Here is a 24,015-nt window from a genome sequence, read left to right as displayed (position 1 = left end):
TCAGTTTGAGATCTGGACGCCAAGGCGCTTTTCGATGTCCAGGAAATTGTTGGCTGTGTCAATTACCATTTGGCGCAGGGAAATGAACTCTATGCCGAGTTCCTTCTTGGCCTTGGTATTGTCCACATCGTAGACACCGGTGATCGGCTCCCCGGGGTTGCCGACTGGGACGCGGCCACGGAGGTTGGGAAATTCCTCTCGCAGGATGTCACAGATCTGTTGGAAGCTAAAGAGGCCCGCCGTGGTCAGATATCGCTGCCCCGCTGTTTCGGGCTTGTAGTATGCCACCTTGTGAGCGAGGGCAACATCACGAACATCGACAATGGCCCAGAAAGATGTCGGAGGCACCTCAAGCCGGGAGCCGTTCATGAGAGAGTAGAACATGCCAGATGAAGTGTTGATGTTGTCGAGATCGTCAATGTAATGACGGTTAGGGCCATACACAACGGGAGGGTTGATAACCGTGACGGTAAACTGAGGCTTCTTTTCTTCCACAAACTTCCAAGCCGCCTTCTCAGCCAACACTTTGGAGGCGCAATAAGCAAAGCCAAAGTCGGCATCCGGAGACTTAGCCTCGTCATAGGTGGCAGGATTGAAGTCCTTCTCACTGTAGACGTAACCCTCCCGAAAGCCTTTCGATACATCCACGATGGAGGCGAAAGATGCAGTGACGATGACGCGCTTCACCTGAGGAGCATATTTATAGGTCGATTCTAGCACTTGAAGAGTGCCTTGGATAGCCGGAATAAGCAGGTCTTTCTCGTTGTCTTCAATCTTTGGTGTGAATGGTGAAGCGACGTGGATGACGCCATCGACACCCTTTACAGCTTCATCAAAGGCACCCGGCTTGGTGATATCCGGGACAATGGCGAAACTGAGGAGTGAAGCATACTGAGAGTTCACTTTGAGGACCCGATCCGCGGAAGACTGAGATCGAACGACACCACGGACTGGAGTACCCTCAGACAGAAATTGGTCAATGACATGAGCAGCAATGAAGCTGGAAGCTCCAGTAATGAGAACGGGCGCCTTGGACATTTTGATGGTTGTTTTGTTTTGTTTGATGTTGTAAATTGCAAATGTTGATTTAGATGGAATATGATGTTCAAATTGAGTAGTGTATTTGCTTTGTGTTTTTGTGTGGTGATTCTGAAACTGGGATGTCTTTTTATTTTTTTTTTACAATATTGAGTTCTACCATTCTCTTATATATCGGGTTTCTCCTGAACTCTTAACTATCACGACATCGACAAAAGTTGTAAAATCCATCGTCGCACCGATGCTATCACCGCGAGCTCCCCTTGTCCAACTCTACTAACCTCCCGGATTTTAAGACGGACGGAGATACTTGCCTGCTCGCGATCATTACAGAGTACCAAGGCTAGAACGAAAAGCTAGAACCAACGATCGAAACTTCTTCATGCTGCACCAAACTGTGGATCCTTGCGACGCGTTCCGAAATACAATTTCCGTCGGTCGTTGAAGAGTTATCGGCGTTTGTCTGCGCTAGGAGGCTCTGTGTCGGATTTTAGTGCTAGTGTGGGAATATTTTGTTGACAGCCTGACAAACACGCTACAGCGATTGAACCCGCGGACAAAATAACTGCCAGAAAAGGTCGAAAGACTTATGGCTTGCTAGTGACGTCAATTCTGTTTGTTCTACAAGCCATCTGAAGCATTAATAAGGAGATTCTGGATGGTTCGTTGTTGTGTGTCGCTATTAAGAGGCAACACCATGGAGATAATTGCAAATAGCAGAACCAACGTAATGCAAAAGTCCGCACCCAAAAGTCCGCACCCAAAACAATCATATCCAAAGAGCCCGTACCTAAAAAGCCCATACCCAAAATACCATATCCAAAAAGACTGTACCCGAAAGACCATACTCTTCCTGCTCCGGCCATTCCCGAGCGCCATTACAATCCCTCCAGCAACATTTCCACAGTCGGAAAGTCGGCGGGGAGAGTGTTTCCAGTGGTATTCACAATCTTCTTTGCAAATTCGACGATTTCATTCAGAGTTTCTCTTTTTCCACCGTGTCGCAAGTATCCTTTTGCATGCCAAGAGGCTTGGAGTGGGCAGTTCATGGTTACCAATACCGTTACCAGCAACGCCATGGTCGCCAATCCATCATGTACCGAATAATCCGACAAGAGATTGCGCATTGAGACATCCATCGTAATATGTGCTAAACCCATCAGCCTAGTGTATGTGGGAGCGATATCAGGGTGTACGAGTACTTACCAATATCCGGCGCATACATACCAGCCGCCTGGAATGAGTCGGCCCAACCATCTCCATGTGTCAATTTCGCATACTCCCAGCCTCTGGCTGAGTTGTCGGCTTCCCAGTCCGACTTTTTAACATGCTTTATATCATCTTTGTTGACTAGTGGAATTATTGGATATAAAGCGTTCAGAGTTTTTGGCATCCCGACAATGATTAGCATCTCTGTGAGCGCATCGATATAACGGCGCCATAGGAATGGACGAGACTCAGCAGGCGTTTTCTCTAAAGCTGATTTATACAGATAAGCTCCATAATGGCCTTGGTTGACAGACGTGAGCCCTACAAGCTTTTATCTGTTTAGTTTGAGACTGGTCGGCAAGTGCCAGGTTTACATACCGCAAGACAGTCCCATGGTGGGTGTTGGTCATTCTCTGCTTGTCGATTGAGTGCTTCGTCAATGAGAAGCTCGATTTTATCTTGGTGCGCCATACTGAAACTCGGAGATATTGGATGGACAAACTCTCGCGTGAAAATGGGGATCTTTACCCTAACATTGCTTTCACTGGAGAGCAGCACGACGCTTTAATACTTTCTGTAACAGGATATCATGGCATCTACCTGAGTCAGCGCTAAGTAAAAGTAAATTATTGGTAGTTGGTAAGAGCTAGGAATCTCTCTTTATATAGAATAATGAGAGCTCTAAGCAGCCACATATTTGGCATAAGACTCCTCCTATATAGCAATTGCGCCACAGTTAAGTTTCCACTCCTTACTCAGATGAAATAAAAGTTTACTGAGGATGCCATACACACACGAAGCTGTGTACTTTAGCTGGAAAAAATTGTTTAGACATACTGCGTTGGTATCATTATTTGGGTGATTCTCCCACAAAGGTGAGGCAGTGAATTTTACATTTTGTAGAGTATTTTGTTGATGCATGACTGTTTCCAAGTTAAGGACCTTAATGACCACATTGGCGGCGAGACACTTACTCATATTGTAAATTGGCTATTGAGCCGAACTGCAGTCTCAATATATGATGGTATTCATTCTTCTAGACATATGAGAAATTTAGTTTAATTATGAAATGACATAATATTGGACGCTGCGCTGCGCCCAATTGCTCAAATTCGGTCGCATTAACGGTCACCATATATGGGTATTATAAACACTAAAGATATTTGAATGAAGCACGTTATGATATAGCAGAGAGGAAGAAAAAAACGCGATTGCCGTTATCCCGACGTGTTAATTTGCCCACTTGGTGAATATTGAGCATTCACGTAACACTCCCAGCCAGCCAAGATCTATCTAGGGTTCTCGTATGTCTATTTTAAACAAGAAATTGATTGAAACACCCATAGGTATTGCCTCACACATGAATGTTGTGATTTTGCTCAAAAACGTGAAAATTTAACTTGATGTAATTGAGAATATTGAGCCGCGCTTTAGGTAGACCCATTCAAATCATTGCTAGCATCCGAAGGAGGCGCCCATGTTATACACAATATTGAGCATGCGAATTATGACTTCGGATCTCTATTCTGGCTAGATTATTATGCAGTTTTAGATGTCGTTGGAGTTGAAGACGAAGTACCTCTAGTTGTGCATATGTTCTTGCCACCGAGGTTTCCAGGAACCAGTGTCACAATATGCTCTTGAACAAGTTTAGTGAGTGATACGTAGTCTAAGTCAAGATGGTAGGCTACCGGTATATAATTGTCGTATTCTCTACTGTACTAGAACTACTTAATAACTGAACGCGGTAATTGCCTTGAACACCTGCGAAGCGGCTTCACAGCATATATCGAAGGTACTTGATCATTGAACGCCGATAGTTGTCTGCTATAGACCGTATGTGGCAAGTGAAAAGTGCATTTCCATCTGAGTCTAGGACAACTTTATTCTCAGTGAGAGTTGTCTGTGATACTGAATGCAGTTGTAGCTACTTTCGAAATATTGAGATAAGCGAGACAAGTGCCATTGATTTCTAGTCGAAAATGCCGCCGTAAATAGAGGTTATGAAAGTAGCTAACATGCGGTGAAAAGAAAACACCGAATTGTTTTCCATGCTAAGAGTATCGAAATGAGTGCAGTCGTGAAACAAAACGCCGGTCTGATTTCTTCTGTACAACGTAAAAGCATCATCCCGGCCGGTGTATTCTTGTCCCCCGTTTGGCTAGGCACGATGCGGGGAAGATGGCGGGAGCGGCCGCAGTAACCCACCAATCCTTCAACGCGATTTCTCAGCCCTGTAACTAAACCTTGGCTGTGGATCGATCTCACTCCCTCCTTTTAAGCCAGTTTCGAGTACTCCGTGGAATTGGTAACTCAGCAGGCACCTGTTGCTTTGAAAGCTGGTCCTTCGTCATTACGAGTCAATAGCCATATGTCTACAAGGTAGTTCGGGTTATGGACAATACATCAAACCCGCACACCGCCACTCTTAACTCCAGGCCCAGGGGTGCTCACTCGGCCGAGTGCTACCTCTGAGCCATCCCGTATCTTCATATGCATGCTGGAATCCCTGCCCATGGGCATGTTAATCGGAATGAGTCTCGAACACTCTATTGTTTCCACTGCGCCACGATACTGCTCTCGTTGAGGTGAAACGGCTGACAAGGTAATGCGTTTGAGTCGCTAATTCCTATTGTACACACGTAGTGAGCTAAACCAATACGAGAAAAAAAGAGTCATCACTCTCGGTACAATCGCCGGCAAAGCATCTAACAAGGGCGTAATCGTCAAAGACTCCTCTCGAAGACTACGCTGCTGTGATGCAACAGATCAACGCTAGGAGATTCGAGGGCTGAATCAAATATGTGGTGGAAATGTACGGAGTAATACAATTGTACTAATTATAAGCACTTTACTTTGAGCAAATGGTTCAAGATTACTAAAGCAACTGTCTACACATTGTGGGTAAGTTAATTCAGCCTTATCCAACTGTTCCCACATCGTCACGCACCATTGACAATAGTGCAATATCTTGCTAGCTGAATCTGAATCTCCCGCCCGCTAAACGTCCTCAACGGGTATATCCCGCTCGTTAAACGTCCAATCAACGGGTCAATCTAATCGCCGGCTCAGCGCAATCGCCGAATCCCGTCAATCACCGAGTCCAGCCAATCATCCAGCCCAGTAAATAGTTGATTTTCTCATCCGTCAGTTATCGCATGCATCTGCTCTCCGGAGGGGGCGGAATTTCCCGAGCAACTTGACTCTTTCATTCTCTTTATCTAACGTCAGCTTATTATTGAATGAATAGGACCTAGACAAAATTCAGCTTAATGTTGCCATAAATTATATTAATTCTTAACAATTCACGGATGTGAAGACGTTGTGGTAATCGGTAATGTATTTCCATGCGAGTAATATCAGTAAGCTGCATAACAACAATCAATTAGACGAAAGAACCTGTACCAGTTATGTCTCATACCACCCCACCATTGTCAACAGGTAAGTCATTAGGATAATGAGTGTGTAACCAAGATTAGAACAGAAATATCCCTCACTTCTGGATATTATGAAGTGGATAATATCAAGTAGTTGGCAATACCAATCAGAAACCTGCGTATTTGACGAACAGCATTAAAAACGAATAGTTGTTAAACAAGGGAGCAAAAGACTTCTCAACATGGTTGGCTGTGGTTGCGGCTCAATCAACTCTGGGCGTAAGCCGTATACGAAAATAACGTACGAGTACCCATTGCACCATTTACACTTAATTAGCCCAGTTTAGTTTCTTAGCAGTGAGCCTTTTTAAAAGATGCGATATCTCCAAGGGGTATTTGATCTCCAAGATTATTAACCGCTAAGCAGATATACTGCTTCGCGGGCTTGATAGACCGCGGAGAAATGCTGACATCGATCACATGTGAGGTGTTTATATCAACATACATGTAATGGGTCTTGGAACATCGTAATCTCACGGCACTTGGCATTCCATGGGTGGATTCTCGGGTACAAGGCATACCATGATAGGGGCTCTACGGAAAGATATTGTCATTTACAAGCAGCCAATAACCAGGATGCTTATTTTTGATGTCCGGCCATCTAGATATCTGAAAACTACTAATCAAACACGGTGCACTATTGGATCTTAGTGCTGAGTAGATTTATTCTTTTCTTGTAAAAATATTTCTCTAATAGAGTCTACAAGGTGTTAATTACTCCATGTCAGGGATATTGTCACTATCACATGCTGATATCTTGATATCACATGAAAGAAAAGAGACGAAGGGATGCTGAAGAGTAGACAACAACGGGTGACAAATGGTGCTCAAGAGAATATATAGCTTGAAGAAAGGAAGAGAAAATTGAACGTAAGACATTGGGAGTTTTCAAGTGTTTCTAGATACCAGTTGTTACTATGTTTCTTCTTATTCTTTTACTTTGCAGCTTGTGCCTTTGGCAGCTTGGGCAAGCCTGCTATCATCTATGGTTTTCACCACTGTCTCATATTCCTGGCCCTAAGTTGGCAGCAATCAGTCTGCTATATGAATTTTATTACGAAGTAGTTTGTTCAGGACAGTATACAAGAGAAATAGAAAACATGCATCGGATCTACGGTAAGGAGATATCGCATGTGAGCCCTACGCCTTCTCGTCACTGATACACTATCACTATAGGTCCAATTGTGCGTGTTAATCCTTACGAGGTGCATATCAAAGATCCGGACTTTTGCATAGAGCATTTTTCTCCTGTCAAAAAGCTCGATAAATATGGCTGGTGGTACAGGGTATTTGGTGGGCCTTGGTCTACCATCAGTACAGAGGATCATCACGTCCACAAAGGGCGGCGCGGCACTTTTCAGAATTTCTTAGCTCCACGTATGGTCAGAGGCTTTGTGCCTACCATTGTTGAGAAGCTAAAAGGAGCGAGCGCAATCATGGATCGACACGTGCGAACAGGAAACGTATTGAACCTGTCAAACGTCTATCGGTGCATGGCAGCGGATGTTGTATCTGCATATGTCTTACCAATATCCCTGAATCTTCTTGAATCAGATGACTTAGGGGAGGAGTTTCAGTCTAGTCTAAGGTTCTTTTTCGAAACGGCCACTAGCATGCGATATCTTGGATTCATGGAACCTATCATTACGATCATCCCTTCTGTAATATTCAACGCGATGCTTACTCAGCCTGCAAAGGCTTTAATAAGGCTTGTAAGGGTAAGTTACTTACACTGTTCTTCGCCCTTGTCAGAAGCCAATGCGCTAACCATGCACCTGTAGAAATTGGAAGCCTGTGTCGACGACGTTATCCAAAAGGGACCAGATATGGATAAATCACGGATATGTCTTCTTGAACGAATAAACAACAACCAGCACGAGCAAGATGAGAAGTTTCGTGAGAGGCTGATTCAAGAAGCAGAGCAATTTATTGTGGCTGGTAGTGAAACAACTGGTCATACGTTAGCGGTGACAACTTTCTACATTCTTCAAGATAAGAATGTTCAAGAAAAGCTACGACAAGAGCTCATAAATGCAGACATCGTATTTGATGGCAACCTCGAAATCACAAAGCTTCAAGCTCTTCCCTATTTGGTAACTAATCCTTCCATCATAATTGAGAGTACATCTAAAAAGTTATCTAACAAATTTCTTCAATGTAGTCCGCAGTTATTACTGAAGGGTTGCGGTAGGCTTATGCTCATGCCAAACTGTTATAATTTGCCATTACTGACTAACGTCTGTTCCAGTTTCTCACACGGTGTGGGTTCAAGACTACCAAGAATCAACAAGTCAAGCGAGGTACAATATAAACAATGGAGAATACCAGCCGGTGTATGTGCAAAGTGTTCCCCGGATAATAATTGTCACATGAGGAGATGACTGATAAATTCATCAATGACAGGTCCCAATAAGCATGACATCGCGGCTTCATCATGAAGATGCACGTTTATTTCCAGAGCCTTACAAATTTTCCCCTGAACGATGGCTTCAAGCCGACAGCAAGAATTTGAAGAAATATCTCAGCCCGTTTGGCCATGGATCTAGGATATGCCCCGGAATGCAGTAAGTCAACAGATTTGTCAGGATAGAAACGAAGGCCTATGCGACTAACATTTCCAAAACATAGTCTGGCTATATACGAGATCAATATCGCCATTGCCTATATATTTACCCACTATACAGTGATAAATTCCGACACAACAGAAGATGATCTTGTTTCCAAGCACGATCTGGGAGCCCCGTTTCCCAAACAGGATTCTAAAGGACTTCAAGTAACGCTACAGGCTAGAGTGACTGAGTGACGTCTTACAGATATATAGAATGACAATAAAATTTATAGATTAGATCTCGCTTTTATCCATAATCCCGATGCTTCCGCTTCAATTTCCTCATGATACAATTGATCATTTGTGGGTGCTAATTGAAGTGCCTGCGCCTTCATCCAATACTTGCGCCCTTTATGAGCAACACACCAAGATTTGACTATCAGCACTCCTGGGGTCGATACTGGGCGCTTGAACACCACTTCGAGCTTTGATGTAAATAGAGTCTTTCGTACTTCATTAACCTTTTCAGGAAGAGTAGGAAAATATGAGACCAAGGTGTGTGCCATGGCTTCATCAAGAATGGTCGATACAAAACCACCGTGAGCGGTTGAAGGGTGTGAGCAAACACCTGGACTGGATAATTCCAGAATCATGACGGTATCAGGGGCCATATGTGTATTTGAAGGAGTGGATGAGGGCAGCTCATCGTTGTTTTGTATTATTGGGTTGACATGAGATGCTTCTGAGAATGGTGGAAGGGTTGCTTTTTTAAGCATCAAGCAGTGTGGTATCGTCGACTGTGTTCCGATTGTTTCAGAGAAAAAGAAATCTTCGCCGCTAGACTTGCGAATGCGCCCCCAAATGGGGACGACTTCATATTCTGGCGATTCTAATAGCGGAACTAAATTGGGGATTTGGGAAAAGTGCTCCATTGCTTCCACGAAAACACGGATATTCGTCTTAAGCCTGCGATGTAAAAAGAAAAAAAGAGAAAAGGATAGGAGTTTTCTTTGATGATTCTTCAAGTAGACTTTCTGCTCAAACTTTCTATTCCAATAAAATCTTCTTTTATCTGTAGTGCCTCGGTCGTAACTAAGGCGAGTTGATGCCAAGTACATACTCCGACAACACGAGTAATCATGTTATCTGGGCTAAATTCAGCGGTGGATGTCTCCCCGCTTTGCGCTATCATACAGATCCCGCAGCCCTGTATATCTCGGCCGTGTCAGCAGTTAGCGCTGACAATCTCCTCCGGCCTTTCAATAGCTTAAATTTACAAACTCCGCGACTAGGCTATCCGTTTGGTTGATGATTTGATATCACGCAACCATGTAATATTGTATCACATGCTAGATTGTTCATCGGCTCGGTCGTTCAGTTTGATCAGTAATAGAATTGGCTCCTCTGTTTAAATATAGCAAAACCGGTATTCTTGTAGTCGCCTGAGTCTAATATTACTGCATTTGGTTAAAACAATATACCGGACGGAATTCAGGGCCGCATTCTTATGCAGACTTAAATATAAGTACAGTATTGTAGTGCGTATCAAGAACATTTTGTAACCCGTTATCAACCTTGCAGTTTCTGAAAGAGACTAAGCGGATACTTAGGAGTTTTCTTTTCTTGGTCTCTTCAGGTAAAAAATACTTAAAGCCTGTGCTCCTTGAGTCCAGATTAAAATCCAACCTAAAACAGAAAAGAAAACAACTCCTCCATTACCTCTGATTCTTTGTTGCCGCAGTAAAACCTCGCACTCTCTCACCTCGACGTTACACAGACAATTTTCACCAGTAAAGGATAGACATGGCAGGTCATCCCATCACCGTGGATTACAAAGGGCGAATTGCCATCATCACTCTCAACCAGCCCGAGAAATTAAACTCACTGAACCAAGAGCAGTTCTACCTATTAGGGGAGCTTTTGCGAGAAGTGGCAACACACGAAGAGGTTGTCATCACGCTGCTTATTGGAACAGGGCGGTTTTTCTCATCGTACGTTATGAAACCCTTTGTTTTTGTTTTTCTCTCAGACTTATGATATGACTGACCTTTATATGTTCATATAGGGGTGCAGATATGTCCGATCTTAGTACATTCATGGCAAAAGCTAGCCGCAAAGATGTGTTAACCGGATCTTTATTAAACAACATCCACCTAACTCGCGCTTTCTACACCCATCCAAAAATCTTAGTTGCGGCACTTAATGGACCTGTTGTTGGCTTTCTAGCAGCACTGGTTTCCTTTGCCGATTATATATATGCCCAACCTCAAGCTTTCTTGCTTATTCCCTTTTCATCGCTTGGACTAGCCGCTGAGGGAGGCGCATCTCGTGCACTAAGAGAGCGTCTTGGTGTCTCGAAAGCCAAAGAAGCATTGCTACTAAGCAGACGCATTCCATCTAGTGAGCTTCTGGCATGCGGTTTCGTAAACAAGATTATTGAATCGACATCACCAGAGTCGGATGAAGCCAAGGCTAAACCGGCGAACTTTTTGGAAAAAGTTCTGCTTGAGTTAGATAAGGATTTTGGGCCTCATCTCAATGACTCCAGTCTATTGGACATCAAGGAACAATTTGTTCGAGATGATAGAAATACATATGGCCACGTAACTGTGCAGGAGGCATATACTGCTGTGGAGAAAATAACTGCGGGAATTCCACAGGAACATATGAAGAAAATAGCTAAAAGGGGAAAATCCAAATTGTGATAAGTCGGGGCTTATTGTATCACATGCGGAAACCGCAATCGTACTACTTGTACCTACTTGTCAGCACTACAGTCGATAGCCGCGGAATCAGTAATTCCTCGCCTGAGCCCGCTATGGGCCAAGTATGGCGTGCATGGAGCCTTTTTTCGGACTCCCTGCGTCAATTGCCTTAGTGAGCTTGGTAATATTACATGGGTTTATATCTCTAATAGTGGTTGACCGCTTATAAAACTACTGCGGTCAGCAGCACAACATCATTGTCAATGTAGTAACGAATGCTTGCAAGGAAAAATGTTGCAATTTCTAACAGGTCGGTCGGATATTGTTTTCCACCATCATTCATCCTCCTTGAACTTGACGCCGAAAAACGAAAATCCCATCAATTGGGCAGATATTTGCAAAAATGCGATTCCATCCACTTATACGCGACCGATGTTTTTCAACGGCCACGTGCAAACGATACGGATATTGTTAGACAACCCAGAACTGCCGATATACTATAAGCGATGGATGTTTCAACAAAGCAATAAGCTCTTTGAAGGAGAATTTGCAGTTGACTTTGCGATAAGGTCGCTCCAAGATTCCGGAGGTCAATCTCCTCTCGAAATCACCACAATGTTTACAAAAGAAGAATTCGAAAATATTGGATCACTAGATTCAAGGCCCATGCTCGTCGTTCTACACGGTATGAATGGGGGATCTGGGGAAGCATATTTGCGCCGCAGCCTCATGCCTTTCATAAATGGAGGCGAAGAGTGGGAAGCTTGTGTTGTGAATTCAAGAGGATGTGCGGGTTCCCAACTGGGTAATGGGATTCTATACAATGCAAGATCTACCTGGGATCTGAGACAGATAGTCGAATGGCTTCAGCAGAAGTTTCCAAACCGACCATTATTTGCTTTGGGATTTTCTATGGGCGCCAACATGCTAGTTCATGTAAGTCGATTTGTCTTGACCTCAATTATTCGTTACATATGTATTTGAAGACGGGCTCAACTGAACATTTAACTGACTTAATTACCCCAGTACCTTGCCGAAGAAGGGCAGAAGTGCCCTATCCGAGCTGCAGCAATATGTTCCAATCCCTGGAACTTGGAAGTATTATCGCATCACCTCCAAAGCTCTTTCTTCATGCGGGAAGTTTACTCGCGAGGCCTGACAGCATCACTAAAGAAATTTTTAAATACGTGAGAAAGATTTATAACATCCATACTCACAAATAGCTAACGAAGCTTACCAGACATGAACAAAAAATTATGACAAACCCAGACGTCGATAAGAATGAAATTGCGCGAATTCAATATTTACACGAGTTTGATCGGTAAGAATTTGAGAGTGCTGCCATGTAAGTCCCTCAGCTTTAATACTAACCGTATGAAGAGCTATTCAGAAACCTATGTGGAAGTATCCCACTGAAACCGTGTATTATCGTGAAGCATCGTCGGTCAATCCGTTGCTATCTGTGCGGGTTCCTATCTTTGCACTGAATTCAGAAGACGATCCTGTCCGTTATCTCTTTTCCTAGTATTAACCTGGGAGTATATGCTAACACCACTTAGTTGAGCCCTCAAATGGGGCTCCCTATTGAAGAGGCTAAAGCAAATCCATACGTGGTTCTTGTAGTCACTTCATTCGGAGGCCACCTCGGCTGGTTTCAACAAGATGGTAGCAGATGGTTCATTCAAGCTGTATGTACAAGAAACCGAAACACGAAGGTTTGCTAACTCTGAAAAGATATACAACACCTTACAACAATTTTGGGAAAAGGTTGACTATCGTAGACCGGTCAAAGAACCAATTACCCACAATATTACCGAAATGAAACATTCTGAAGGAGCGTTCTGTTATAAATGCGGGAAGTATTGCTCTCAAACATATTCTTGATAGTTCTTTGAAGAATTTCTCGGTAGGAAAGGCAGATGGAACCACACTCGGAGGATATGTATAGCGGATTTATCTCTAAAGGTAGCAGGCCATAGTAATTCTTTTGGTTCATTAAGTACACATCTTTAGTAAGATTCATTATCATGCAAACGGAAATTATGCATGAAGTAGCAAATTGGAGAATAAGGCGCCTATAACCGAGATTATCTTTTGACGAATGATCATTTTGCGATTAAAATGCTAAGTATGCTTGTCCTCAGAATAGGGCCAATGTTCAATAACTACTCTTTGCACCGGAGGTATTCAGCGACATATAAGATAAATGGCAATGCAATGGATGGTATTCTTGTTACAGAAGCCATCTCTCTCTATTATATTCCACAAGTCATGTTGCATTCTGATTCAAAAATTACTTCGTCACGCCTGCCCCTATGTATTTTTCGCCTTCATTCTTGTCCTTTTTCCCAATTTGACTTATATCAACAATCCCGCAATCGCACCCGTAAATAACATAGCTCCCATCGTGAATCCAACCTTCCATGGCACAGTGTCAGCTTGGTAGATTCCAACAGCCGCATTAGTGCTTGTCGAGCTCGTGGTCGCTGTTGCAGCCCTGGAAGTCCCGGTTCTCGATGGAGGAGTTGTAATGGTTGCAGTGTTTGAGGACCTTTCTCTTATACTTTCTGTTGCGGTATCACTTGCAGTTTCTGATGCCGTGTTTGCACTGTCCGTTATTATAGTTGTAGTTGTTTGCTCAGCAGTTGTTGTTTTAGCAAGACATGCAGAACAGAGTCCCGTAGTCTTTGCTAAGTCACTGGCGCGACTGAGATCGCTTGGAGAGGCTAGCCGGTCGCCGCCGGTGCATGCAGCACTGCCAAGCTCTGAAACAAGGCAATCCAATAGATCTTTGTCATTTGGGCCATCTTCGACAAGGGGGCAGTAGACAAGGCACACCTCAGCTCCGTCATTAAAAGACTGAGCTACAGGAGCGGGACCACAGCATTTCTTAAATCCAGCAATTGTTCGGTCAAGGTTATTGCTGTTGAGGAAACAAGCACCCTCGGGAACAAGTGGTCCAGGAGGGAAAATAGGACAAATTGACATATTGACGAAGATATTGGAGATAGAGGGAGCACGGAGGAAATTTACCGATGTTTCTCAGGTAATTGTAGGAATGCGGTTGAGTGGATCAGTATAAAAAGTTGCTTTATTGGTCAGCTTTGCTTTGCTGTACAGCCTTTGCGAAGAGGAAAAAAGAAGCGTCAGCCAGATCAAATAATATATGTCTTGCAATCTTAGCTCAATTGACATTTTTCGAGATAGTCGGAGTGTTCTCAAACACACTACGATTCGAAACATTGAGGATAAAGTCCGAGGCTTGTCTTCAGTAAGCTGACATCGACTGAGCATTAGGCTGACTTGTGTTAAGACTGTTGAATAGTTGTGCCTAACAGCTCAAGAGTGGCTACTGAGCTGAAAATAGTTGCCAGGAACAAGTGTCAATTACCCACTTTAGCTGCTGTGACACGTTTTAGGCCTTCTTTAGAGGCGAAGCAGCTCTTCAAATTAATGTCTATAATAATCACAACCCCACCTATAAACTCCGTGCCATGCCGTGATTATATAAAAGAAATTCAGAAAATGAGTTCTAGGAAGAAAAGGGGTCAAAGACGAGTGAATTCATTGGTTTGAGATACCCTTTTTACGGGTAGCGGCACAATTGAAAAGAAACAAAAATAGAAAGTTCCTTTATAAAGTTGTCAAACAAGCCTATTACTATAAGTTATATTTAGAAGCCAAGGGATATTTTGTGGATAAGCCATGTTCGGGATATGCAGTGTGACGTTTTGAGTTAAACGGAAGACAAATTAATCTTAGTTTCCAATGCTAAACATCCACGCCCACCATTAAATCCTGCCCGCTGAAGCACATTGATGTGCCATGATACAACACTACTATGAGTAAGGTAGCTTGATAGTAAGGCGTGCTCAGGTACCAGCCAAAATTGCTACTAAAGGTGGCGTAAATCATGAAATACGAATCCTCAGCCGTGATTAGATAACCTTGAATGCACAGAACGTGATGTATCAAGAAGAGACTTGAGAGCTGCAAGTATGACATAAGGCGATTGTCTTGCCAGCCAAAATGACGAATAGTCCATGCATGCGATATACCATACACGTTATATGCGATTTTCAAGAAATTTCAGGATAGCAATGATCTTTTCATCCTCAAATCTGCGACCAATAATCTGCAGGCCTACAGGCATATCGTGGAAGACCTCGGGGTTGTCTATAGTTGTATGTTGTTAGTTCACACTTGGTGATTCATTAACGTAATGGTAGCCGAGTCACTCACACAACTGCCAATTCTCCTTGTCCAAGCCACTCAGAAATCGCTTCCGGTTGTCCCTGACGTCGATCTTTTTATCAGCTCTTCCAGCTGGGAAAGTCAGCGCGGGATAATCCAGTAGATTCCACACTGCAGTGTATGTCCAGTACTTGGCGGTATTGTGTCTCGTGGCCACTCCAGGTGCAACGGGACATATAATGGCATCGACAGTATTCTCCCATGACCCCGAAGCTTCATCCCAGCGTCCCGTCTTATTCCAGTGCTGTGAATACTCCTGCCGGAATTCTTCTCGTTCTTCCAGCCAGTATTCCAGCTCGCTACGGCTCAATTTCTTCACTCCTAGATTCTCCTTCATGATCCACTTAGTCAAGGGCAACAATGGCTCGCCCGACTGAGCCATGACTGCGATGTCAGCGTCGCCACCATCAGTGAAATATAAGCTCGAAACGATTGCCCACGCTTCGTCGTGCTTATATACTGGAAAATTGACCACTTCCACATGCGACAACCCACTCACTTTATCTGTGAACTCTCTCAGTACTCTCTGCACCGGTGGGTGTGGTTGGACGACCTCATCCTGCCATATTATCCCCAAGCGTAATGGCTTCTCTGCAGTTGGCTCTATCGATACTGCTCTCCATGGTAATGGTATGAGTGCTGGTTCGACTTTCCATGATTCTGCGGCCACAACGACCCTCATAAACAGCTCCAATACCTCCAAGTTGACGCCCATCGGCCCCAACACCGTTACTATTGGGTCTGCTCCCGGCGGGGTACTGCTCCAACCAGTCGTTGGCACTCGAAAAGAGGTTGGTTTCAACCCGTAGATCCCACAAGCAGCAGCCGGGACACGAATTGATCCGCCCACGTCACTTCCTATACCCAAGACTGAGCCGCGCAATGCTATCAGCGCCCCTTCGCCACCAGAGGATCCACCTGAAGACAGATCAATGTGAGAATACGGGTTTGTGGTGACGCCATATATGTTTGAAACACATTCGAGCTGCATCATGCTCTGAGGCTCTGTTGTTCGAGCATGGACAATGGCACCGGCTCGCATGAGAATTTGTACCACTAATGCATCAGAGACAGGACGGGCATGTGAGTGAAATAAGTCACAATAACCAGAGGCAAGAGGTCTATGAGCAATACCAATATGGGATTTGACGCTTATGGGTAGACCGTGAAGAGGCCCAACCGGGACAGAGCTTCGAGAAAAGTGGTTATCAAGCTCTATAGCTCGAGAAATAGCTCGTTGAGGAAGAATATCAGTCAGACAGTTCGTCTATACATGGAAATTAGTACAAAATGCTTGCTTCATGGATATGTGCTAAGTTTCAGCTAACTTACGAGCTTCTGGGCAGTTACAGCTCTTTCCAGGAAGGCTTGAACGACTTCCTGAGCTGATAGCCGCCCATTGGATATTAGATCCACAAGCTGTTGTGGCGACAGAGATGTTATACGAATGTTTGCCTCTGACAAAACTATTTCCGGAATATTGATGACGTTTGTTGGGAGCTGTAGTGGGAGTTGGACAGTTGTTCCAACATCAGCTAAGCTTTGATCACGAAGGGCTTGAGCTTCATGGGCGATTTCTTTCCATTGTGCTTTTTGCTTTGCAGATTTCGATGGCGGCATATTGAAGTGATGATTCACGAAATGGACATGGAATGCTTCTGTGACATCGTAGATCAAAGGTTCACCATAATATTGCGCACAATGCTGTACATATGTAGCTAGACAATGAAGGTGGGCTAGGCAGCAGTAAATGATGACATAATACTGTATTTATGATCTGTAATCCCATTACCCTGCTACAGAATAACATGAGAACACGCGAATTCACGAATCATGTGGTGAAATAGTGGTGAAGGATACATAAGAATACATTATAACTGTATCCACCTCGAAAGAATGACAAGTCACAACAATCGCATAGTTATTCGAGGCTTCTGGGCCAATCTGGGTTGATTAGATAAGTAATCAATAGATGTTAGAAGAGGGTCCTCAGATTTTAGGTAACGTTATACCAATGGTGCCCCATTGGTACGCATGGTAAGAGCAAAGAACAGCGTATATGAAGTATTCCATCAAAATCTACTTGCCTGTATTATCTCTTAGAAGTCTAATTAAACATTACGCTATCAAAATTCGGTCTTTTCGCTATTCCAATTCTAAGGATTCTCGACTTCTGGGAGCCAATACTGCTTTGAGAAAGTTGCAGTCCAAAATCGTTCCCACATGAAGCCTACTTCGGGATTCGTAGCATTGGCTTCAACAAATCTCTGCAGGGCCCTTGCATATGCTTCTCGCGGCTGACTGTAAATTGTCTCTCGTCGGACAGCAAAGATACCACCGTGTGCAGCTCGAATGGCCGGTGGGTGATCCTCCTGTAGCACATAGTTCCAGAGTTCTGCAGGTGTATACGGCGCAAACACCAGAGAACTTAACTGGCTTGCTGTAATCCAGATGCTTTCCTTTGGATCGGTCCAGTTGGTCTTTGACCAGTCATCAACGTCGTGGAATAGGGTTGGATTGAAAGGATTGACTTCGTTTGGTTTGACTTGAAGCGCCACATCAATCATTTGGTTGGTCGAGTTGACGACACTGCCAATGAGATCATACGGGTCTGCTTGAGAGAATATCATATAATCCTCCAGTGTTTCCCAATTATTGACGATGTGGTACAAATGCGTGTGCCCCTCGCGGCCAATGTTGGGCAGTTCAACATAGGAGCGGAAAGCGTCGTGGTCGACTGTGTCGTTCGCTTGTGGAATTCCACCCTTGTCATAGATGTAGGAATAATTGGCTCCTGAAAGCCATGGTGTCAAATCTTCTTTGTAACGAGCCACAACAATGCCTAGGCTTGTTGTTGGGATTGCCAATGGAAGTCCAACAGCAGTTGACAGAATTGGACTCATGCTGATGATTGTTGGATTTGTTATCCGCTTATAAGAGGCTTGGTTTGGGAGAAAGCTTTGAAGTAGAAATCGTTTTATTAGATTGGGTAGATCAAAAAGGAAAAGTTGATGGACTCTTATATACCTACACAAACAATCACAGCAATCAGGAGAACCTGGTCTCACCAATCGAACTCAAATCGACCAGTCAGCACTAAGCTGCTGGAGCCTCTCCACTCGCATTACATCAAACCCCTTAAAGCCAGTAGAAGAAACAGATTTGATCGTAAGCGGTATACCAGTACTAGCTTTGTATAGCAAGTGGCGATCTTGTTGCGTAGTTCGCAGGGAGGCAAGGGAGGACAGGATTCACCAGAACATTAAACCTTTGGGCCCACTTCAGTGAACGTAGATCAAGTCATCAATATCCTACAATCTGGATTTTATTGGCCGTCAGCTGCATCACTGATCTCAATAAGGGGCCAACGCTGTGAGCTACTCCATAGTACAAGTGACGATATCGTACCGATACCGTCCTCAGTAGAGACAGCATCAGCCGCCATGCCGTCATCAACAACATAATTACATATCTATCGCGTGTCAGAAGTCAACTTAGTTTCACAGCAGGCAAACAACAGCATGATATGTAGTACGGCATAGACACATCGCTCGGATATGTTATCTAACCCTCAGATAGCATGCTCAACAAGTAAAGATCACAACATTGACATAATAAGTGGGGATACTAGATGTATGCCCCCTGTAAACTGAAGTTGCTCAAGTGAAGTCAACTGTTCTTCTCAATTTACTGGCGAGTACATGCCTTTTTAGATGCAGCTCTAAGACTTCGATTCCCATTTATAACGTACTAAGTGTGATGAAATATGCCGTTATCAATACTTTCATGTTGCAACTCGAGGGATTTTCTCATTGTGTAAGGAGGAGGATTGAATACTTGTCTCTAGTGGGTTGAACCGGCTGTCCGGACTCTGGGCAACGCGGCCCAGGGTCATAACGGTCAGCACTAGACGAGATTTCCACAATTACGTTGAGTCTCTGTTCTACACAAGTAGTGTAGACATGCAGTACTGAGCAAGTCAAACTACAATGTTTCTTCTCTAGGCACGAAGATTCCGTTTTGGTAACGCAAACGTACGTCTGGAGTTGCTGTTTTTTTGGCCGGCATGAAAGCCATTGCACAATTTATCCTACCGTCTAACATCTCGGGCACGCGTCCTGCTTGCGGCGAAAGCCTTCATGCCACCATACCGCCATTGCTGTTGCCTACAGCCGACTTCGCCGTGGTACCATATTGTCCCTTGCTCGCCCCATTCGCATGACCGCTATTTTCCCTTGCTCAGGGGCAGCTATAACCGGCAATATGCTAGGTTGAAAGTTCGTCCAGAACAGCACTTGTTTCCCCATGGTCACTACTTCTTTAATTTCGTATTCGCTACTAGAGGACCATTCGCATGAACGGTAATCAACATGTTGTTTGTTACTATTCAAAACTTGTATGAAAGGCGATGTGTGATGGAATGATGCAGCCAAAGTTATGATCAATTTACGGACTATTCTCTAGGAGATTAAGTGGTTGATCTGGGACGGGCAGTCACTTTGAGGCCTCTGGGAGTACAATTTATGCTCTCCCAATGACCAAAATTCTTCTTGTCATCCTCGGAAATACCCCATTCAAAAGCCGTGACAAGCGCAGCGATGCAAACGCTCAATTCCATGTAAGCCAGATTGCGCCCAATACACGCCCTTCCTCCCAATGTAAACGGTAGAACAAAATCCTTCAAGTTCCTTCTTTCTGCATCTGAAAAGTCTGGATTTTCGGGAAGCCATCGTTCTGGAAGCCACTTCAAAGGCTCTCGAAAGAGACTTTCATCTCGGTGCATTATGTACACGGACGAGGAAACGGTCACTCCAGCTGGAACATGGTGGTTTGCAATTACGGCTCCATTTTGAACAATTATTCGTGGAAGATTGAACCGTACTGGAGGCAATAGCCTGAATGTTTCATCCAAGACTGCTGTCAAAAACGGTATCTTACTCAGCTCCATGTATGAAGCAATCGGCTGCGATTGTTTTGGCAACGATTCAGTAAGGAGCTTATAGAGCTTCTGTTGACATTCTGGGTGAGATGCAAGCTCATAAATGGTATTGGTAAGTGAGATCTGGATGGTATCATTTCCTGAAAATGGTCAGCAAAGATCAACGAGACCATACAACATTGTTACATTTAGTTAACTTACCTGCATTCAAAAAAGTACCGCACTCTGCAATAAGTTCCGGCAACTCCATAGGAACAGGACATCTCTTGGTCTTTTGTGTCGGAAAGAAAGAGAAGAAATCAACGTCATCGGACTCGCCTCGTTCCATGCGCTTGACAATACCGTATCTTGCCATGCCCGAAAAATGATCTGCAGCTGCCGTCTGATACATTGGCTTTGTAACGAACCTTGAAAGTTGATACAAAGGCGGGGGAAGATGTGCGCAAAGAGCGTTGAATTGCACACCAGCTTGGAAGCATCGGATGGCTGGCACTTTCATGACGCGCCCATCGCCGGCCATGGAGTTGCAGTCATCGCTCCCGCATTTCAGGAATCCATAAGATGAAGACCATAGCATTTTGGAGATGACATCGTACGAAAACATGTTCAGCCATGGCTGTACATCAAATACGCCTTCCAAAACCACGTGCTTGTCATCGTTAGATAAAGCTCCTCCATTCAGCTTGATGTGGATTGCTGCAAGTAACTCCTCTACTGAGCTTGTCACCTTAGGCTCCATGCTCAGAATATTTTTTGCTGAAAAAATACTTGACAGATTCTTCCGCTTGGTTGAATGCAGCTGGCGATCTGTCGCATCGCCCATGGATGGATTGCCGTTTGCCAAATTATCGTAAAAGATGTCCTTGAGAATTGGAGAACCATGGCCATATATATCTTTGTATGCCTCAGGAGCCGAGAAGGAGAGTGTTTTAGGACCGACTCGAAGAACAGGGCCGAGCTGTTGGTGTGCCATGTCGAGAGCCTCATATTTTTTGCCCCGAGCATTATGCCACATCATCCACAAGGGCGATAATGCAGCCGTCAAAGAGGGCGAAGGAAACCGGCGTAGACAGTGGACATCAGCAAGATAGTATAACACTGAATATAATAAAGTAACAACTGGCAGCACAACAAGCGCCCCAATGAAGAGTTGAACTAGACATAGCCATCAGATATTGTGCAGGTATTCATATAGACAGGAGCGCATCCTTTTGACATACTTGTGAAACTCATCACGTATTTGTAAATGATAAAACTAACACGCAAAATACTTTAACAATCTTCAATATTCATGACGAGGTTCGACTATGTTCTGAGAATTTTCTTCGGGTGTCTGATCAAAGGTCTATTTATAAAACTATGAGGCCAGTATCAATTCTGGCTATCCGAAGTCGGGTTTTGAGAAACCAATACTATTGTACCATTACATTAGTTTCGGATTCAAGATGAATATACTGCCCGAACTCGGGTAATAGCCATCTAGACGCTGTGTGGTGGTTGAGGATAAAGTCGTGTAGCTGTGAATCCCGAACTCGGGAATCGCACTCGGGAATTGCACTATGTAAGTTCAACGTCAAGTCCATCGCGAAATAACTGGAAATCAGAATGTAACATTTCAATGAGATAACTCTAATTTAATTTAATACAGTTTGCCTAAATATGTTTCTATATCAACAACAAGAACGCTTGATCATGCTTTACACAAGCTATGCGATACGTATCGAAGAAGACCAACTCGCCGAACCGCGACTCTAGTATCCTTAATTCGGCACGCGAAAGTCGTTTGTCTTGGCACCAGGTCCAAGCTCTCCTTCTCGCAATAGAGGGCCAATTTTGAAAGCCGGCATCTCTGTAAACTCCAGCTTAGCCGGATGGTCTTTCGGGCACCAGTATAGAGTACCATATCTCAACCAATGTGCATATGTTCCTGGGACAATATCGCTGCCCTCATTGTTCCGCCATAGTGAGCTCAAAGTCTCACCCATAATTCTAACAATTATGCCTGTGGCGAGCTTCATGCCAAAACTTTTGGATAGGCAATCTTCTACAATCTTGCGTGCGAGTCTTTGATCGTTGCTTTCCTCTTCACCGGGTTTGGCAACAGGCAGAGACATGAGCTCAAATTGTTTTGGGCCGTTCCATGCAGTGATCTCGTTAATGAGCTGTGATCCAACCATATAGTCATATGCATAGATGTGCTCTGCTACATATTTCGGTCCGTTCCAACCATCTTCCGGGTCGATCAAGCCCATGACCATGGTAATAACCTGTCCTTGGATGATGTAATCGGTTAACATTTTGGCAGTCTCCTCTCGTGAATATGTTCTGCCATTCTCTTCGAATGAGTTTCCAGTATCGAGTAAGGCAATTCCTTTCAGCAAGGGGCTAGCATGCATGCCCTCGGTGCTGGTCTTTCCCCCATCTTCAGCCCACAGTGCAAGCAGCAGCTTATGACACCGTAGAAAGAAAGGATTGTTTCGTCCTGAAGCCAAGAAATAGTTTGCCATGCCTCGCTCTTCGGGTCCACCCATGTTGTAAGTGAAAACCTCGTATGGTGAGTTTGAGTCGCCAATGGTAGCGTTCCAGACACGGTCTAAATCTCCAATTTGGACCATGCCTACGTCCGCATAGACGCCTCCATATTTTAATAAGAGGGGAAACCTCACAAGATCCGAGATATGCTGGTATGAGTGATGGCCGCCAACTGAGCTATCCGTAAACGCTTTAGGAAACACATCTGTATCGTGAATGTCGAGGTAGTGTGACACATTCAAGGGAGAGCCGGGTTCAAAATCCAGGACGCGGACCACCCATCCCTTGTTGGAAAATCTTCTGTGCCAATTCCGAACTGTGCGCCGAGTATAGCCGTGCATTTTGCCGATACCACTGTGCCAGAAGAACCAAATATTCTTCTCGTCTGAAACGGGCTTAGGATTGAAGAGATCATGGTCCACTTCTTCATCTGATCGGAGATCTAATTCATCATGCGGGATGGCGTAGACGCCGTCCGGCATGGGATATGACAAGGTTGAGTCCATTGCGCGGGGTAGTTGTAATTGGGTATTGAGAGGAGTGGTAGTAAGGCTCATGAACCGTGAAGTAGATAGAAGTTAGTTGCTATAGAGATAGACTCCTATAGGGAATTTCTCCTTAGTTATATTCCCACGGCGAGCATTTACAGTGACTTACAAATAGGGTATTTGATGGGGCCGTTTGCAAGTTTGTTTCTCGAAATTAGATTGAGGGGCACTCAGCCTCGCGATGACTCACTACGCGTTGGCAAGCGCGACGAATCTTGGCGCAGAGTCACTTATCGCGGGGCAGATTGTGGCAATTTTACACATGAAACAAAGTGTCGTACAAAGAGTCAGCCCTCTAGGGGATGACAAACTCGAAACTATGCATGTATGTTGCGTCAATGGATCCTTACAACTTTTTCTTTGATCCACTACTGAAATCTCATCCAGGGAGTCATCAGCTAAAAAACGGGAGGCACAGACGGCTAGCCCGCGTGTATTTGCCGTGACTCTACGCAAGGGCTTTCAAAGAATGCACTAACCGTCCCTAAATGACGCCTCCTTACATCTCAAGTCTGTATTCCAAGGGTGTTCTCTGTGGCTTCGACGGATAAGCCGCAGTTCAGCGGAGCTCTAAGTCATGAATATTGCAATGATACTCATCGCGATCAATCCAGCGCACGGATATTCAGCAATACTCTGTGCATAGTACTCATTTCTAGTATCATTTTGCCGCAAAGGATGCAGAACCGAGAAGATGAAAAATTCGACACATGGAGTTGTACTCAAATAGAAGAGTTTAGAAAAAGTAAATAAGTCTTTCATTGCTCAAAGCCTCAATTAATACTATATTATATCCCTTTAAAGG

General features: G+C 44.2%; 12 protein-coding genes across 12 annotated transcripts; 3 read left to right on the top strand and 9 right to left on the bottom strand.

The window, feature by feature from the left end:
* On the bottom strand, nucleotides 1-1,038 carry V8C40DRAFT_275084 (SDR family oxidoreductase; the record flags this gene model as incomplete). Its single annotated transcript, XM_083220668.1, has 1 exon — nucleotides 1-1,038. The coding sequence occupies one exon, from the start codon at nucleotides 1,036-1,038 to the stop codon at nucleotides 1-3; it is 1,038 nt and encodes a 345-aa protein (XP_083073379.1).
* Nucleotides 1,039-1,916: 878 nt separating this feature from the next.
* Nucleotides 1,917-2,718, bottom strand: V8C40DRAFT_266242 (uncharacterized protein; the record flags this gene model as incomplete). The annotated part of the gene is made up of 3 exons (XM_083219737.1): nucleotides 1,917-2,188; nucleotides 2,245-2,575; nucleotides 2,626-2,718. 3 exons carry the CDS (start codon nucleotides 2,716-2,718, stop codon nucleotides 1,917-1,919), a joined length of 696 nt encoding a protein of 231 aa, XP_083073378.1.
* Nucleotides 2,719-6,784: 4,066 nt separating this feature from the next.
* Nucleotides 6,785-8,487, top strand: V8C40DRAFT_287770 (cytochrome P450; the record flags this gene model as incomplete). Its single annotated transcript, XM_083222777.1, has 7 exons — nucleotides 6,785-6,800; nucleotides 6,861-7,402; nucleotides 7,466-7,777; nucleotides 7,846-7,871; nucleotides 7,933-8,017; nucleotides 8,088-8,248; nucleotides 8,313-8,487. The coding sequence occupies 7 exons, from the start codon at nucleotides 6,785-6,787 to the stop codon at nucleotides 8,485-8,487; spliced, it is 1,317 nt and encodes a 438-aa protein (XP_083073377.1).
* A 32-nt stretch (nucleotides 8,488-8,519) lies between these two features.
* Nucleotides 8,520-9,164, bottom strand: V8C40DRAFT_266240 (PaaI family thioesterase; the record flags this gene model as incomplete). The annotated part of the gene is made up of 1 exon (XM_083219736.1): nucleotides 8,520-9,164. One exon carries the CDS (start codon nucleotides 9,162-9,164, stop codon nucleotides 8,520-8,522), a length of 645 nt encoding a protein of 214 aa, XP_083073376.1.
* An 871-nt stretch (nucleotides 9,165-10,035) lies between these two features.
* V8C40DRAFT_287769 (enoyl-CoA hydratase/isomerase family protein) lies at nucleotides 10,036-10,937 on the top strand (the record flags this gene model as incomplete). Its single annotated transcript, XM_083222776.1, has 2 exons — nucleotides 10,036-10,223; nucleotides 10,298-10,937. 2 exons carry the CDS (start codon nucleotides 10,036-10,038, stop codon nucleotides 10,935-10,937), a joined length of 828 nt encoding a protein of 275 aa, XP_083073375.1.
* Nucleotides 10,938-11,212: 275 nt separating this feature from the next.
* Nucleotides 11,213-12,841, top strand: V8C40DRAFT_228450 (Alpha/Beta hydrolase protein). Its single transcript, XM_083212305.1, has 6 exons — nucleotides 11,213-11,873; nucleotides 11,964-12,124; nucleotides 12,178-12,258; nucleotides 12,318-12,441; nucleotides 12,497-12,625; nucleotides 12,672-12,841. The coding sequence occupies exons 1-6, from the start codon at nucleotides 11,229-11,231 to the stop codon at nucleotides 12,819-12,821; spliced, it is 1,290 nt and encodes a 429-aa protein (XP_083073374.1). The 5' UTR covers nucleotides 11,213-11,228; the 3' UTR covers nucleotides 12,822-12,841.
* Nucleotides 12,842-13,295: 454 nt separating this feature from the next.
* V8C40DRAFT_275083 (uncharacterized protein) lies at nucleotides 13,296-13,925 on the bottom strand (the record flags this gene model as incomplete). Its single annotated transcript, XM_083220667.1, has 1 exon — nucleotides 13,296-13,925. One exon carries the CDS (start codon nucleotides 13,923-13,925, stop codon nucleotides 13,296-13,298), a length of 630 nt encoding a protein of 209 aa, XP_083073373.1.
* Nucleotides 13,926-14,616: 691 nt separating this feature from the next.
* V8C40DRAFT_246056 (amidase signature domain-containing protein) lies at nucleotides 14,617-16,879 on the bottom strand. The gene is made up of 3 exons (XM_083216039.1): nucleotides 16,524-16,879; nucleotides 15,180-16,458; nucleotides 14,617-15,113 (listed from the first exon to the last, which is right to left on the bottom strand). The coding sequence occupies exons 1-3, from the start codon at nucleotides 16,809-16,811 to the stop codon at nucleotides 15,004-15,006; spliced, it is 1,677 nt and encodes a 558-aa protein (XP_083073372.1). The 5' UTR covers nucleotides 16,812-16,879; the 3' UTR covers nucleotides 14,617-15,003.
* A 468-nt stretch (nucleotides 16,880-17,347) lies between these two features.
* Nucleotides 17,348-18,094, bottom strand: V8C40DRAFT_266236 (uncharacterized protein; the record flags this gene model as incomplete). Its single annotated transcript, XM_083219735.1, has 1 exon — nucleotides 17,348-18,094. The coding sequence occupies one exon, from the start codon at nucleotides 18,092-18,094 to the stop codon at nucleotides 17,348-17,350; it is 747 nt and encodes a 248-aa protein (XP_083073371.1).
* A 1,565-nt stretch (nucleotides 18,095-19,659) lies between these two features.
* On the bottom strand, nucleotides 19,660-21,103 carry V8C40DRAFT_266235 (cytochrome P450; the record flags this gene model as incomplete). Its single annotated transcript, XM_083219734.1, has 2 exons — nucleotides 19,660-20,270; nucleotides 20,332-21,103. The coding sequence occupies 2 exons, from the start codon at nucleotides 21,101-21,103 to the stop codon at nucleotides 19,660-19,662; spliced, it is 1,383 nt and encodes a 460-aa protein (XP_083073370.1).
* A 654-nt stretch (nucleotides 21,104-21,757) lies between these two features.
* V8C40DRAFT_246055 (uncharacterized protein) lies at nucleotides 21,758-23,316 on the bottom strand. Its single transcript, XM_083216038.1, has one exon. It carries the CDS (start codon nucleotides 23,217-23,219, stop codon nucleotides 21,891-21,893), a length of 1,329 nt encoding a protein of 442 aa, XP_083073369.1. The 5' UTR covers nucleotides 23,220-23,316; the 3' UTR covers nucleotides 21,758-21,890.
* A 174-nt stretch (nucleotides 23,317-23,490) lies between these two features.
* On the bottom strand, nucleotides 23,491-24,007 carry V8C40DRAFT_246053 (uncharacterized protein). Its single transcript, XM_083216037.1, has 2 exons — nucleotides 23,598-24,007; nucleotides 23,491-23,535 (listed from the first exon to the last, which is right to left on the bottom strand). Exon 1 carries the CDS (start codon nucleotides 23,970-23,972, stop codon nucleotides 23,781-23,783), a length of 192 nt encoding a protein of 63 aa, XP_083073368.1. The 5' UTR covers nucleotides 23,973-24,007; the 3' UTR covers nucleotides 23,491-23,535; nucleotides 23,598-23,780.
* Nucleotides 24,008-24,015: the final 8 nt, after the last annotated feature.

This window comes from Trichoderma camerunense (assembly GCF_050948025.1).
Source record: "Trichoderma camerunense strain CBS 138272 chromosome Unknown V8C40scaffold_9, whole genome shotgun sequence".
Lineage (NCBI taxonomy): Eukaryota > Fungi > Ascomycota > Sordariomycetes > Hypocreales > Hypocreaceae > Trichoderma > Trichoderma camerunense.
This window is presented reverse-complemented; position numbering and strand designations above follow the sequence as displayed.